General features: G+C 49.5%; 1 protein-coding gene across 4 annotated transcripts in view; it reads right to left on the bottom strand.

Moving 5' to 3' along the window:
- Positions 1-41: 41 nt before the first annotated feature.
- The window catches only part of SRCAP (Snf2 related CREBBP activator protein), a 30,287-nt gene continuing 14,988 nt past the window's right edge, over positions 42-15,340 (bottom strand). For 2 of the 4 annotated variants that reach the window (XM_031432883.2, XM_031432881.2), the window contains exons 20-34: positions 14,831-15,096; positions 14,335-14,622; positions 13,646-13,810; positions 13,181-13,366; positions 12,698-12,964; positions 10,844-12,351; positions 7,704-7,969; positions 7,365-7,567; positions 5,560-5,729; positions 5,213-5,409; positions 5,002-5,116; positions 4,677-4,796; positions 3,489-3,683; positions 3,260-3,343; positions 42-3,152 (exon numbers count right to left, since the gene is read on the bottom strand). In XM_031432883.2, the coding sequence (XP_031288743.2) occupies positions 453-3,152; positions 3,260-3,343; positions 3,489-3,683; positions 4,677-4,796; positions 5,002-5,116; positions 5,213-5,409; positions 5,560-5,729; positions 7,365-7,567; positions 7,704-7,969; positions 10,844-12,351; positions 12,698-12,964; positions 13,181-13,366; positions 13,646-13,810; positions 14,335-14,622; positions 14,831-15,096 (6,730 nt within the window). In that variant the 3' untranslated portion in view covers positions 42-452. The remainder of the gene's footprint in view (positions 3,153-3,259; positions 3,344-3,488; positions 3,684-4,676; positions 4,797-5,001; positions 5,117-5,212; positions 5,410-5,559; positions 5,730-7,364; positions 7,568-7,703; positions 7,970-10,843; positions 12,352-12,697; positions 12,965-13,180; positions 13,367-13,645; positions 13,811-14,334; positions 14,623-14,830; positions 15,097-15,340) is intronic. The other 2 variants (XM_064478561.1, XM_064478562.1) reach the window with 2 other exon arrangements.

Raw genomic sequence — 15,340 nt, 5'->3', positions numbered from 1 at the left:
CCCTCCACCAGACCAGAAAATCAGAAGCCTCCTTACGCGGATGCTCATACAGAAACTAAGTTTATTATTTTTTCTTCTTAAAAAAAAAAAAAGAAAAAAAAAGAAAAAGAAAACTCATTGTAGAGAGAAGCCCCTCCCCCTTCCCCTAAGGGTGGGGGGCTGTAAAAGATAGCTGGGGGATCAAGTACAAGGGGGTGGGGACAGAGACTATCTTGCCACCCTTAACACTGCCCAGCCATGTGGGGTGGAAGGGAAGGGGGATATGTGAAAAGCCCCGTTTCCATGACAACCGGTTGCCTACCCCCTACTTTGGTGGAAAGAAGGGAGAAGGCCCCTGTCTCCCTGGAGAATTTCTCCCTCTCGAAAGACTTCAAGTAGTGGTTAACAGAGTCAGGCCTGGTCGTGGAGGGAGAGGGGCCATGGCGGAAAGTCTAGGTGGAGGGGCAGCCCACTCACGTCTTGGCCTTGCGGCCTCTGTGACTAATGGCAGGGCCAGCCAAGTGGGGAGGGGCACTGCTGCGCAAGATGCGCTGGTCCCCTTGGTTGGTGGCCCCACCAAGCCGGCGGGGGCCAGGCCGGCGGCGTGGTGTCCCGTCCCCTTCCTCCTCCTCACCTGAGGCTTCAGCCTCTGACTCCTCTACTGAACCCTCAGGCCCCAGGGGACTTGGAGGTTGCAGGCGGCTCCGCTTTGCCAGCCCAGGACCACCGCCAACTGAGGCCCCTGCCCGTTTGCGAGGCACCTTCTCAGTCTCTAGTGGGGGGACTAGAGACCCTGGACGCAGCCGGGTGGAGCGCAGTTTTGGAGCTAACGAGACCACAGGAGGTGTCAATTCTAACCCGCCTGGCCCACTATCTGCTAAATCCAGGTCATCCTGAATTACAGCCACCACCATGGACCCTTCACTCTTCCGTCCCCGCATTCCCTCTGCTTCAAGCCGTAAACGGGCCAGGCGGGTGAGGGGGCGGCTTCCATCCTCATCAGAGGAACTACCCTCACTCTCCCCCTGGCCCTGGGGTTGCCGCTGCTTCCCCAATCCATAGCTTTCGAGGCCAGAAGAACTGTCACGGTCCAAGAGAGGGAGCTGGCTGGGCCGAGGTGATGGAGGATTCTTGGGAGGTCGGCCCCGCTTCCGCTTGGGTGGGGATGTTGAAATGGTGAGAGTGGTGACAGTGTTGGCGACAGTAGCAGTGGGACAGGCTAGGAGTGGTGGGAGTGGTGGCAGGGGTGGTGGTAGCGGGAGTGGCTGTGTCCGGCTCTCTAGGTTGCCATCCCCTGGAGAGGAAATGGTCCCAGGAATGGGCAAATCTCGGGCCTTAGGGGGCCGCCCACGCCTTCTTTTCTCCACAGGTGATAGGATGATGGGCTCGGGTCTATGAATTGGCTGGGGTCCAAGAGGCTGGGGCCCAGGAATAAGCTGGGGTGCCAGCACAGGCTCCGCAACAATAAGGGTCTCAGCCCCAGGGACTGGGTCAGTCCCATTGGTTTTTCCCTTAGAAGTGGATGAAGGTGCCTCATCCACCCCTCGCCCAGCATCTGCTGGAGACCTGTTCTTCTTGGGGGGCCTCCCCCTCCGACGTTTCACAGCAGGAGGGGTGATGGCAAGTAGTGCCCCTTCTCCATTTTCTGGGCTGCCCCCACCAGTCACCCCCAGCTCAATGCGACGGCGAGCTATGAAGGGCTGCTGGGTTGGGGTGGGCAGTGTGGATGGGGGAGCAGCTTCACAGGGACCACTGGTGGGAGGTGAGGATTCTGGCCCCGACATGCTGCGGGCAGACGGACTTCCCGGGCTGGCACCAGTCTCAGAGACTCCAGGCACTAGGGTGCTGGCAGTTCCCCGCTGCTGTCGTCGTCGCCGCACCAGTTCCTTTTCCTCTACCACAGTCACTAGCCGTCCTGGCAGCTTGCGAAGCACTTTGGGACCTGGAGACTGCCCTGGCCTACCAGCCCCCTGACCCCTAATTTCTACATCGGCACTGGTACGACGCCGAGGGGGCCGGGCAGGCGAAGGACCCTCAGGTGTGGAGGTGGCTGAGGATGAGGTTGATGGGGCTGTGACCTCAGCTTGTTCAGCTGAAATAAGTTCCTGTGGTTTCTCTGGGGTACAGGTTGGGGTCTGGGCCTCCACCAGCTCTTCTGAGTTCTTGTCAGCCTCCAGTGGCTCCTGAAGTAGCTCATCAGATGCTGCTGAAGGTGGGAGCTCCAGCCTATGGCTCTCACTCAGACACGCGGGCACCTCCTCACCATCAGGCAGCACTGAGAGAATGGTCGCCTCTGCAGGCTCGGGCACTTCCTGCTCTTGACCGTTGGGGACGCTGCCAGCCGCCAGGGTTGGGCTAGGTGCAGAAGAGGTGAGAGAAAGGTTCTTCTCTGACATAGGCAGGATCTCAACAGCAACTGGTAACAGATCCTTAGGGGGCACAAGAGTAACTGGGGAAGTCTCGGAGCTGGCCTTATCAGCCAGCTCCAGGGACTCAGTAGATGCCACTGCTTGTGCACATAGTTCTGCCTCAGGCCCCAAGCCCAAGGGGAGGTTGGTGACTGGTGGGGAAATGGGCACAGAAGGCAGACCAAGCAGGAGAGGGGAGGAAGGAGTTAAGAGAGAAGTTTGGGCTGGAGGTGGAGTATGAGCTGGTGGAGGGGTACAAGCAGCAGGAGGGGTACAGGCAGAAGAACAAGAGGGTGGAATCTGTGCAGGTGGAAGAGGGGGAGAAGGCAAGATATGGACAGGAAGCATGGTTACTGGATTTGGGGCTGAAGTGGGGATCGGGGCAGAAACTGGGACAGGGATTGGGGCAGGAATTGCAGCAGGAGCTGGAGCTGGAGTGGGTCGAGGCCTAGGTGCTGGCCGGGAAACTCGCTCCCTGGCAGGGCTGTAGCGGGTGGGTGTGGAGGTGCTGCGGGTATGATGGGTGGATGTGACAGGAGTGTGGTTTGCCCCTTGAGTCTCAGCCCGGGCTCCACGAAGACGCTCACTGACGCGAGTCCCTGGCCTTTCAGGGGCCTTGGCCTTCTTACTGCGCCGGTGGCTGCCTCCACCAGTCCCACAGGAAACCTCATCCCCAGCCCCTGGCCCCTCCTCCTCCTCTTGGGGTAGGCGGAACACCTCCTCCTTGGCTTGGTCCAGGTCCTTGCGGGCAGCTTCCACTTGCTCCTACCAACAACAGAGCCCAAGGAGTGGTCAGAGGGAGGCAAGCAGGGCGGGGAGTGGTGGAAAGCAGCCACTTTTCACTTCTATCCCCACTCCCGCGAAATACTCACTTCTGCCTGCTTGAGCTCCTCTCGGCTCACCTCCTCCAGTGAGGCTTCCAGGAATTTCATGGCATAGCGTTCAATGGGGGTCAGCTATGGGGAAGAGCAGTGGTGATGAACATAGGGACCTGGTGCCCAGCGCCCATCATCCTTGATTATTTTCACCAGGGAAGACAGAAGGGTCACAGAGTCCAGAGGAATGAGGGTGAGGCTGAGATCTAGTGGAGCCAACACTGACCTGTTCCACAAGGGCAGCAATTTCCTGTTCAGCCCGGGACATCTCCTCATCTTCAGCCCCAGGTCGACCAGCCTCCTCTCCCTCACCAGCAGGAAACCCATCATTCTCATTGAATTCTGCAAGCTCAGCCACCTGTTCAGCCTTGGCCTGGGTGGCCGCACGGATATCCTCTTCATCCTCTGCCCGGCACAATGCCTATGAGGGTATGGGGAAAGAAAACATGTGAATTAAAGAACTTCATATCCTGTGATTTGATTCTGGTAAATGTTTGAGGCCAAGTTTACACCAAACCAGGTTTACATCAGAACTCAACTCTCTTCTAAGCCCCCCAAATTACCAAAGCAATGCAGTGGTCCCCATAAAATGGAATAGGTTAAACCAGGAGTTCCACCAGGGACAAAAACAACTATTTCAGAGACCTCTATTTCCACTTCTTTTCCATTCAAGTCAGCCTTAGAACTCTTTAAAAAGCAGTCCCAGAAAGTCCTGAGCACGAAAAAAATTCACAATTCTTTTTTGCACTGAGTGTTTCACGACAACAGACTAACCACATCTGATTATTCCTCTGAGATGAATATCTAGGGAGCTCAAACCAAAGTCACTGAGGGAAATAGCCTGGAGCATGCTCAGCAATGAGAGAAAGGCACTTAGTAGGAAAAAGCTTCTCCATGATAATCCACACCTGTAGTTCCTAAACCTCTACTTCTGAAAAAATACAAATGCCCAGACCTCATTTCTCAAAAATGATTTAGTAGATTTTGAGATGGGGCTCGGGAATCAACCTTTTTCAAAGCCTTCCAAATGATTCTAGTATGCATCAGTGTTGGAAAATGAGTTTTACACCATATACGAAGCACTTCTTACATTCACTACGCCATTTAATCCTCACTTCCTTCCTTCTCATATAGTACTTCAGAAAAGTGAAAAGCAAAGCTCAAAAGATTAAATGGACTTGGCTTAACAAATACAATTATTAAAAAGCACTGTTGGAACTCAAACCTGGAACTGAGGACTCCAAATCCTGTCTGTTTTCTACCTATGAAATCTTGTGAACCAATAAGCAATCTCCTCACAACTATCAAAGGCCAACTATAATCTCAGAATCAGCAGAAAGAGTTCTTTCCCCTGGGACAAGCTCATCAGACAACCATTAGCTCTACTCTAGGGACTGCCCACTTGTTTTTTCACCTGCTCTAGGATCTGGGTCTGCTTGCTGGCCACAGTCTCTTCTTCATCTTCAGGGGCAGAGGGTACAGATGAGCCAGATGGCTCCTCCAGAGGCATATCAAACAGCTCTCGGATGGTCTGCTTTGGAAAGAACACAAGAAAAGTGTCAGAGCCAATGGAATGCTGATCCCATGTCTACTGCTCTAAGGCTGATAGCTCTTAGAAGTACCAGAAATACCAGTGGCTGAAGAGGCAAGTCTGTGGAGGTCAAAGCATCCTTTTTAATAAGCAGTAGTATCTCCTACAGATGCAGTTCTCTCCTGCATAGGGTGGAAGATCTTAGTACCTGTTTAAAATAGGCTGTGGTGAAGTTGCCTCCCTCAATAGCCATGTCTCCCAACATTCTCTTCTGATTTGCCTTTTTTAGGATGTTCTCCTCCACTGTCCGTTCACTGATAAGCCTAGAGGGTGATGAAGGCCACATGTAAACAGCCAAATACATCAATAAAAATCCTATCAGCAAAAGGAAAGCAAGGTGAGGGGAGACTAGGCAATACCTATATATGTGGACATCTCGAGTCTGGCCAATTCGGTGACAGCGATCCTGGGCCTGAGCATCCATGGTAGGATTCCAGTCGCTGTCATAAAAAACAACAGTGTCTGCCCCCGTCAGGTTCACGCCCACACCCCCACTTCGAGTTGAAAGGATGAAGCAGAATATGCGTTTGTCTGCATTGAATCGTTCCATCAAGGCCTAGAGGAAAAGGGAAAAAAAGATAGTATTGGGAGACATATCCCCAAAAATAGATCAAGGCTTAGTGGGGCCCCTCCTGGGACTCTGAGGCCTAGAAAAAGGAGACAGAACCCGAAGTGAGCCTCTAAGGGCCGCAGATGCCTGGGTTACCTGTCTCTGTTCAACTCTAGTAGACCCATCCAGACGCAAGTAGAGGTGGCCATGGTAGGTGAGAAACTGCTCCAAGACATCCAGCATTCGGGTCATCTGGGTGAATATGAGCACCCGGTGGCCCTCTGCCTTGAGCTGTCGCAACAGCACTGCCAATGTTTGCAATTTTCCTGAAGAGATATGAAGGGGTACAGGGAACTAGCTGTAAGCTGGAATGGGGAGAACATTCAGCACTGGAAGGCCGTATAGCTGAAAGATAAAGCTTTTAGGCTAGGATTTCAATTTACCCAGGGGATCAAAAATATTTTTTATATATTTTCTTCCCTTAAGGGTTCCCCTCTTCAGTCTACTCCTGTCTTGGCTCTGACTTCTTTCAGTCTAGCTTGGAGTAGAGTAACACAGACCCTCCAGGGGAAAAAGAGAAATCCTCAATGGTGTATAAGCAAGAGATCTTTAAGTACTACACTGAGTTATACCAGCTGAAACACAGAACAGATTTATAAGATAGATACCAACAAATCCAACAATGTCATGACTTATAGACAGAGACTGAAGGTCACTGAGATCAGAACCATATAGGCAGGATCTCATGAGATTAGCTAGTCTAACCTCCCATTAAACATAGAAATAACTTATATAACATTTCTGAGTAAGTCAGTTTCAACACTTTTAACAAAAACTTTCAATTCATCTATTCCGAATGGTTTCAAATGTTACAAAATTATTTTTGACTGAATTATTTATTGAGCACATACTAGTAAAAATCCTGCTGACTTTTTTATATTCTAACATATAAGCAATCTCTAAACATGTTACAATAGAAATATCTGTGCAGGTTTGTGGCAGAAACTAATCACTACTGTCCAACAGCCATTCTTGGTTAACAGAACCTGATTAACACTGTAGACACCTGGCAGAGATCTCTTTTTCCCAGGGAAGACATACCCCAAACCAACCCTAGGTGATGAATCATTATTGGACTAAATAAACCACAGTTCCTCTTTGCCATTACCCTTTCAGTGATTGTTCTAAGGATGGGCATAAAGCCCAATTTGAGCCAAGGAGTTTTGAATCAGTCAACTGAAGGGTTTTCTTTTCTCAGAAAAAATAAAGACTTGCTAGGAGTGTTCTGTCTCAACCCCTCGCTTCCTGCTTTGAACACTGGTGTACTCCCTGGAGTTACAGCAGGCATCTGAAGACCATGAAGAAATAACTATGAGAATAAAAAGATAAAAGCTAAGGATAGCAGGCAAAGTCCTGGGTCCATGAAGATGCCACTAATCCACTTAACCTGCCATATACCACCATTCTCAGCATTTCTCATTAAGTAAACAATAAGTGATCTTGTGGTATAGCCACTATTGGTTAGTTTTGTTTCTTGTGGCCAAATTCATTCTAACCAGTAAGATTCTAACCAAAAGACAAGAATCTTTGCCTTTTCCCAAAACAAAATCTACTATTTACTGTAGTTTTGTACCACCATACACCTTTCCCTGTAAATCTGAAAACTTCATGCTGTGCTATCTCATTTGCTATTGTGTCCCAAATGAATAGCAAAATATAACAGATGCTCACAAAATAATCACTGAATAAATGAGCTAGCACACATTTTCAACTTTCATCAAAGTCAAATTCATGAATGCCAAGAAAACTCATCATAAGGCCTACCCATAAGCATAACCTAAAAAACTGCCTAATGTTTCATGAAATCCAGAGACTTCATGTACAGCATCCCTCTGATATAGTAGTCTTGATACTAAGACAAAAAAATGGTCAAGGGGATCCTCACTAGCCAATGAACTCACCACAATCATACTGGATGAGCCTCAAGTCAGGAAACTGGGTGCGCATGTTACACACAATACGGTGCAAAGGACGAGCCCGGGGCCAGAGCTCACAGGCCAATTGCTCCTGGAAGGATGCCTGACGTGGAGCCAGCCAAGGAGGTGGATGGCAGGCATGCAAGGAAGGGGGAGGTGCCTCCACAGGAGGCATGACAAAGATGAACCTGTAAAAAGAAGGTAAGCAGTATAAAACATGGAACTCTGAAAGGCCCCAGAAGTTAGCACCTTCATCAGTCCTAAACGCTACATCCACTCAGAGGCCCCAAGACCCACTTCCCATTAGCACTTAGCCCTGCCAACCTCTCAATGATTTCTGACAGCTGGTCTAGTCGTTGCTGGGGAAACAGTACAGCCTGGCGGGCAGCCTCGGTATAAGTCCAAAAGGTGGGGTGGCTGGGGCCAGGAGAACGAGGGCCGATGGGGCTGGCAACAGGTTGGGGCAGGGTACAGAAATCCAGGACTTCAGTCCCATACACAGGTGCCAGGGCCCCATGAGCCTCACTAAGTTGGAAAATCCGTTCCAGGCGTTCAGACCGCTGCCGCTTCCGCTTTTCCTCCAGAGAGTCCTTAGGAAGAGAGGAGAAAAACACAGAAAAAGTAATCAGCGTCCTCACAGAAAACCAAGCAGTTCCTCCCCAAATTAAACACAATCTATGGAAACCTAAGATACAAAAATACACTATGCTTTTTGTTTTCCAAGGTGTCAATGAGACTTATTACTTTCACGATGTTAAATAAGGTAAGTTCTCTGCAAGAAGAAACTGATCTGCCAAAGCAGATGCTTAAATATTCAAAATTAAGATGTACATATTCAAAGAGCTTACAGAATGGATAATTTATGAGAATTTTCCCACATAACACTTAACTCCAGAATATCCAAGTTAGTTTACCTTTCTGTAGTAGAACCAAAACAATAATTAAAATCCCTCCTCAAATTACCGATCAGGATACAGAGAGGTTAATCAAATCCACAGCAGGTTTCTGCCAAGGGCCAGGCTGGAATGGGGCGAGATGGGAACAGCTCACCAGACAACTAAATACCATTACCCTGAGAGAAAAAAGGGGAGTGCCCTCGCTGACAGGAAATCTGTATGACTTTGACCCAATCCTTTCCCATAGCTGTGATTCCAATTTCACAGGCTATAAAGCCACTTCTTGTTACACTTACCACACTTGTAGTTTTACATTTGTATGATTCTTTGATTAATCTCTTCTACCTTAAGCCCCATATAACATGAACCATATATGATCTTGCTCACTGTAATCACCCCATATCTAGCTCAGTATCTAACAGCAAAAAGTAGGTTCTCAATAATATGTTATTAGAATGAACAAATAATGGAGACTGGACCCCAGAAGTTGGTCCTGAAATAAAGCAGTGGCCCAAGTCTCCCTTCTTGACTGCCACCTTAAGCTTGACCTCTTGGCTCCTGGTAATCTAAGTGAGGAAAGAAAACATCCCAGCAGAGGGAATAATCATTAAGGCCAGCTCTCAAAAGTAGTAGCAAAAGAGAAAATATTTGCAAATCATATATCTGAACTAGGACTTGTATCCAGAGTATCTAAAGGAATAAAACAAAATAACCCAATTAAAAAGGGCAAAGGATCTGAACAGATATTTCTTCAAAGATACACAAATGGCCAACAACCACTGAAAAGATGCTCAACATCATTAGCCATCAGCAAAATGCAAATCAAAACCACAAGATACCACTTTACACCCATCAGGATGGCTATAATCAAAAAGACAATAACAAGTTTTGGCAACTATGTAGAGAACCTGGAATCCTTTTAAGCTGCTACTGTGGATGCAAAAGGTACAGCTACTTTGGAAAACAGTTCGGCAGTTCCTCAAATGGTTAAATACAGTTACTGTAACCCAGCAATTTTACTCCTAAGTTTATATCTAATATAACTGCAAACATATGAAAGACACAGAATCTTATACATAAATGTTCATAGCAGCATTATTTATAACATTCAAAAAATAAAAACAATCCAAATGTCGCCCAATCAACGGGTGAATATATAAAAAGTGGTATATGCATACAATGGAGTATTATTCAACAATAAAAAGAAATGAAGCACCAATACATATATATTAGTTACAGCATAACATGGATGAACCTCAAATATATTAAGCTAAGTGGAAGAAGCCAGTCACCAAAGACTACATGTTATCACTCCACAGTAGGTAAATCTACAGAGATATAAAAAGCAGATTAGTGGTTACCTAGAGCTGAGAGGAATGGAAAGGTTCAGGGATGACAGCTATGGGTATGGGATTTCTTTCTAGGGCCATGAAAATGTCCTAAAGTTGACTGTGGTCATGGTTCCCTAACTCTATGAATATACTAAAAGGCATTGAATTGTACAGTTTAAGTGGGTAAACTGTATGGTATGTGATTTACACATATCTCCAAGTGTTTAAAAGAAAAATTAGTGTCAAGAAGCCATTACCTACTTGCAGAGTAATGAAAATTCAGCACAGACCATGGGGTTGCACCCTTGGGCTAGGGACTAGGCTCTCTTCTCTCTACTTCCAAAAAGCCAGATCAAAAGTGGAATCAGTGGCACTGATGGAAGGTGGGGAGCTGGGGCTGAAGCAAAAGATAAGCAGCAGCTCTATTACCAGAGTGAGAAAAAGGTAAGAGGACCTGGAGGAACTCACAAGCTCTTTCTTCTTAGTACCTCCTGGGTTATTTACTCTGAGTTGTAACTTTAACTTAACCAAACATATATGGCAACTATGTATGACAGAAAAAAATGGCTACCAGAAAGCTCATGAAAGGACAGGGAACAGAATTCTTTTTATTGACTACTTATCCACCATGAAGGTAAAAAACTACAAGAAATGACTATCAAAGTCAGAGGCTTATGATCTTTAGGTAACTGTATTCTGTGGTGTCACTTCTCACTTAGAAGTTCAAATGCTTGATGATGGTGACGGTTTCAGCAACTGAGAAATATCTTCCTGTCCCAGAGGACTGTCTCTTTTGGGAAAGAGAAAGCAATGGAGTCAGCAATCTGTGTTCTTCCAAGTTGTGTAACCTTTGTAACATCATTTAGTGGGTTAGTTTCATCTGTAAAATGGGGCAATTAGGTGACGACACTAACTCAAAAGAGTAAGCAAGAACCAAAGAGGCCAACTGTAACAAGAAAACCTTGAACACAACGGTGACTAATAGTTTTAAAAGTACATTATGTCTTCACTTACTCCTCTGAGAAAGGTAGAACATGATTATTTCCATTTTGTAAGTAAGAGTAAGGGCCCAGGGAAGAGAAGGGTCTTGTCCAATGGCATTCAAGTATTAGGTGCGCAAAACTAGACTCCATAATTTACCAAGATAAAAGTGACATTACTTTGTTCCATCCACTCTATCAACACTCCAAAGAAACTCAACTTCTTGTTTCCTCTCCTTTGAGGGAGTAAAACTTACCAGATAGAAAGGGGAACGAGGTGGTGGTGGGGGCTGGCGTCGAGGTCGGGGACCACTGAACGAGGTAGCAGTGGAGGGAGGGCTGGGGGGACCAGAGCGTAATGTCAGTGTCTCAGGTTCATCCTTGGCAACAGGCAGCCGGGATACCATGGTGACAGGCAAAGGAGCGGCACCAGATGTTGAAACCACAAGGGAGGATGCCTGGGAAGCCGGGGCCTGTGTTGAGACTGGGGCCAGTGCCAGAGTCTGAGCTGCAGCTGAGCCCAAGGTGGGCACTGGAACTGGGGCCGGGCTCAAGGTCAATGTTTGCACTGAAGCTGGGGCCAGGAGTGAAGCAGATGATGATACTGGAGCCAAAGTCAGCGTGTGAGCTGGGGCCGGGCCCATTGGAGAAACTGGAGCCAGAGGGGGTGCTGGAGCCAGAGACAGCGTCTGAGATGGACCCAGTGGTGGTCCTGGTGCCAAAGACAGTGTCTGGGCTGGAGCTGGTACTAGGGATGATGCTGGAGTCAATGACAATGTCTGAGCTGGAAAGGGCCCTTGGGGGTTCCCAGTTCCCAAAGAGAGTGTCTGAGATGGAGATGAGCCACCGAGTGTGGATGCTAAAGCTGGGGGTAAAGCCAGTGTCTGCGCAGAAGACGGACTCGGGAGAGGTGACGGAACCGAGACTGGTACCATAGTCTGAGCTGATGATGGAGCCAATGCAGGACTTGGGGCTGGCAACAGTGAAGAAGTTGAGGCTAAAGAAGTTCCTGGAGTAGATGATGAAGCCAGAACTGGAACCGAAGTCTGTGATGGAGCCAGGACAGGAGTAGGACCTGGTGATGGAGCCAGGACTGGAAGAGGAGCCAGAGAAGGAGCTGGAGAAGGAGCCAGGATTGCTGTCTGTGGAGCCACCATGGGAGCCAGAGAGGTGGCTAAAGCCTGAGATGCAGTAGGTGCTGGAGCCAGAAGGGAAGCCTGAGCTGGAGCTGGATTTGGTGTTGCCGGAAAAGGACTGGCCAGAGCAGAAGCTGGCACCAGGACGGGTGAACATGCTGGGGCCATGGCTGAGTTCAACCCCGAAACATGTGAAGAGGCTGGAGCCAATAACAGAGGGTGACCAGGTGCCTGAGACGGGGACAAGGATGGAGTTGCAGCCAAACCTAGAGTCAAGGCTGACGCTGATGGGGAAGCCCCAACTGGTGCCAAAGAGGGAGGACCAGGAGCCGCTGAGACAACAGGTGCCAGTGCTGGAGTCACATTGGTCAACAGAGCTGGGCCTGAAGCCGAAACAGGCAAGGGGGCTGAGATGGGGATGGTGAGTGGAGCTGAGGCTGTGGCAGGAAGCGCTGTGGAGACGGAAATGGGGAGTGAAGACGACACTGGAACTGAGACTGTAGAGGTCACAGGACTAGCAAGGGGAGAGGAGTTGAGAACTGGCAATGGAGAAGAAGCTGGCCCAGGGAGTGAGGATGACACAGGGAGAGGAGAAGAGATGGTCAAAGGAGCAGCTCCGGGTGCTGAAGCTGTGGAGAGAGAGGATAAGTTAGCCCAAGAATTCTTTTCTTGCTCCTTCTATTACCCTACCCACCCCACCCCTTCCCATACTCCCAATCTTCACCCGTGCCCCAGAAGACCTTCACTCCCAGACTATGAGCTCATAGTCAAAGAATCTGACAATTTAACATTTCCTTTCCTTCCAAGGTTCCAACTAATGTATCTTGGAGTGAGGCAAGGGCTCAGCAGCCCATTTTGGAGACCCAATGCAACGCGTTCAGTATGCTGATGATGAAGGGATCTGTTATGATTAAGAAACCCTCTGGACCACCCTATTCCCAGCAAAAACTTTTGGCCTCAGCCATTTGGACTCACCACTGACTTCAGGCGAAGGACTGTGGACAAGCTTGAGAAGGGGCCTCACCAGAGTGGACGTGGGTATGGGGGCCCGGGCAGCCCCCAGAGTAGGTGTGGGTAGCCGGCCAGGGGTTAATGTGGGGCGTGGAGTTAACACAGCTGGAAGCCCAGAGCTCGGAGGCCGGGGTGCTGGGGCCAATGGAGGAACTGGAGTCAGTCCATCCCGAGGGGCCTGTCTCACTACAATCTTCACCACGCCTGTATTATTCACCATGGTTGGTGGCACTGCAAGAGGAAGCTACATTGAGGGGAAGGTAGAAAAGAAACAAGAGACCCAAAGAATGGAAGAAGTCCAGGGGCAGGAGAGGGTAGCAGACAGATATCAGATACTGGCAAGGGAAAACAACACTGAGGGAAGGCTGGACAGATAGTAGCCCAGGGCATGCCCGTAAAGACCAAGGCCAGCAAGGGCAAAGTAAGTAGGAAGGCCAGGAGCCTCACCCTGGTTAGCAGCAAGCGGAAGGCTGAGGCCAGTGGGGGCAGGGGTGGTGCTGGGGGTCGAAGAAGGCAGCACAGAAACAGGGGTGGGGCCAGGGGTCGGGGCCACGGCCTGGATGAGGGCCACATGGGCAGGCTGGCTGATGAGGTGGTGCTGCCCCCCTGCTGACACCAGGTGCACCACATTCCCTGGGTTAAGGGAAGAGAGAAAGAGAGAGAGAAGCAGCTATCAGCCGGAGGAGGGCAGAGGCAAGGGCAAGAGAAGAGAGGAAGAACAGAGGAAATAGCTTCTCTAAAATGGTCTCATCCCTATATTGATCAAAAGACGCCCCACCAACCATTCCCCTTGGACTCACCCACCAAAAGCTAGGGAAAGAAACATAAAGGCTGACATCTGAAGAGAGCCACAAAAACAAAGGCACAAGGAAGAGGAGGAAATAGGCAGGACAGGGGATGGGTTTTACCTACTTTGCAGCGGGCGGGGTTGCCCCACAGCAAGCTGGCGCACCTGGGCACCAGTCAAAGTCAGCTTGTTGCCCTGGATTTGGAAGGTGAGAGGTTTGCTTCCCCCTGCACTAGCCACTGGACGTTGTGCCAGTGAGGCCAACTGCCCGATGCTGACCACTTCGCCTGCTATGAATAAAGAAGGGGCTTAATGTACATGAGAATCACTCAGCTTAACGTCACTTCACAGACCTACAAGAGGCACAAGCCTCCAGCTTCTCTAACTCTTCCCCTCAATTTACTAAGTTCTAACAAGCTCAGCCTCCATCTACATACAGCCTTTGAGCTTTTGACATGCTACTCCTTCCGATCCCACTTGTTTGCTTTGCAATCTTCTTTACATCCTCTAATAGCTTGCCACCATACCGAGCTAATCACCAATCCCCTCCTCTACACTGCCTCTTACTCCCAATTTTCTACTGCTAGGCATACAACTATTTACTCATCTATGTGTCATCTCCCCCACTACAGACTGTGAACTACTTGAGGGCTCTTACCTGATTATGAGTTACCAAAGTCTGACAAAATACCTAATAATAAGCTAGCTACCTAGAATTCAATTATCTCATGGTCCCAAGCTCTTCTACAGCTCCATGGCATATAAGCCTTTCCTCCCTCAAGTCTTTCACCCTCACAGAGCCCTGGGAACTTACAGGGCAGGCGAGCTTGCATATCGGGAGACAGGATGAGGCGCTGTGGTGCAGGAGTAGGTGCTGGTACTGCCGTGGTGGGAGCAATAGCTGCGGTGGTAGAGGTGGTGGTGGCGGCAGCGGAAGGGAAGGCATAGCCTGGTGGCACTGTCAGGGGCTTCAACAGGCTGGAGGAGCCTGGGGGTGGGGCAGGGCTCAAGCGAACAGGGGCAGGTGGGGCCGGCTTCAAGGACAGGGTTGGTGTGGGAGGCCGTGAGGTCCCACTCAGGACCCCCAGAGGGGATGGCAACACTGTAAATACAAAGCAAGCACCGGTCACATAAACCCTGACTAAAGCCTTAGCCTGCTCAGAAAGCCTCCATAGTTAATCCCTTCTAGCCCATCAAAGATCGCACCCGTCTCCACCCCAGCTCCTCAAACACTAATTTCATTACTTCTCCCCCAATCCAAGCAACCGGCCTAAAGTACCCCCCAGCATCCTGGCTCCCTTGCAACTCACCCTGGGGGAGAGGCCCACTGTTTGGCTGCAGTGGGGGCAAAAGAACAGGGCCAGGAGGCCGGGATGCTGGAATAAGTGGGGGCCCGGCAGGCGCGGCCGACACCATCAGTGGTGCTGGCAGCACTGGGGGGGTTGGGCCAGGGGTGGGCTGGACTGAGAGCTCAGGGCCTGGAGGGGGTCGGACTGGGACAGGGCCCAGGGGGGTCCGTGGACTGTTCACCACCACCACTGTCCGGCCTTCTTGCTTGGGCACTGGCTGCAACATCCTATGAGGAAAAAACAAGGGGATGGGTAGGGAGAAAGATTAAGGAGTAGGAAAAGAAAAAATAAGGAAGATGAGGTAGAAAAACAGAGATTATCAAAGCAAAGGAGGGAAAGGGAAGACCCAAAGGATAAAGAGGGAAAGAAATCCGAAATAACCGAAAAGCACCAAGCAGAGGAAGGAGGGGAAAAAAAATCAGTAATACAACTGTGGGCCTCTCCCAGGACCATCTTCTAGTTACTGTCTTC

This window comes from Camelus dromedarius, chromosome 24 (genome assembly GCF_036321535.1).
Source record: "Camelus dromedarius isolate mCamDro1 chromosome 24, mCamDro1.pat, whole genome shotgun sequence".
NCBI classification, from domain to species: domain Eukaryota; kingdom Metazoa; phylum Chordata; class Mammalia; order Artiodactyla; family Camelidae; genus Camelus; species Camelus dromedarius.
This window is presented reverse-complemented; position numbering and strand designations above follow the sequence as displayed.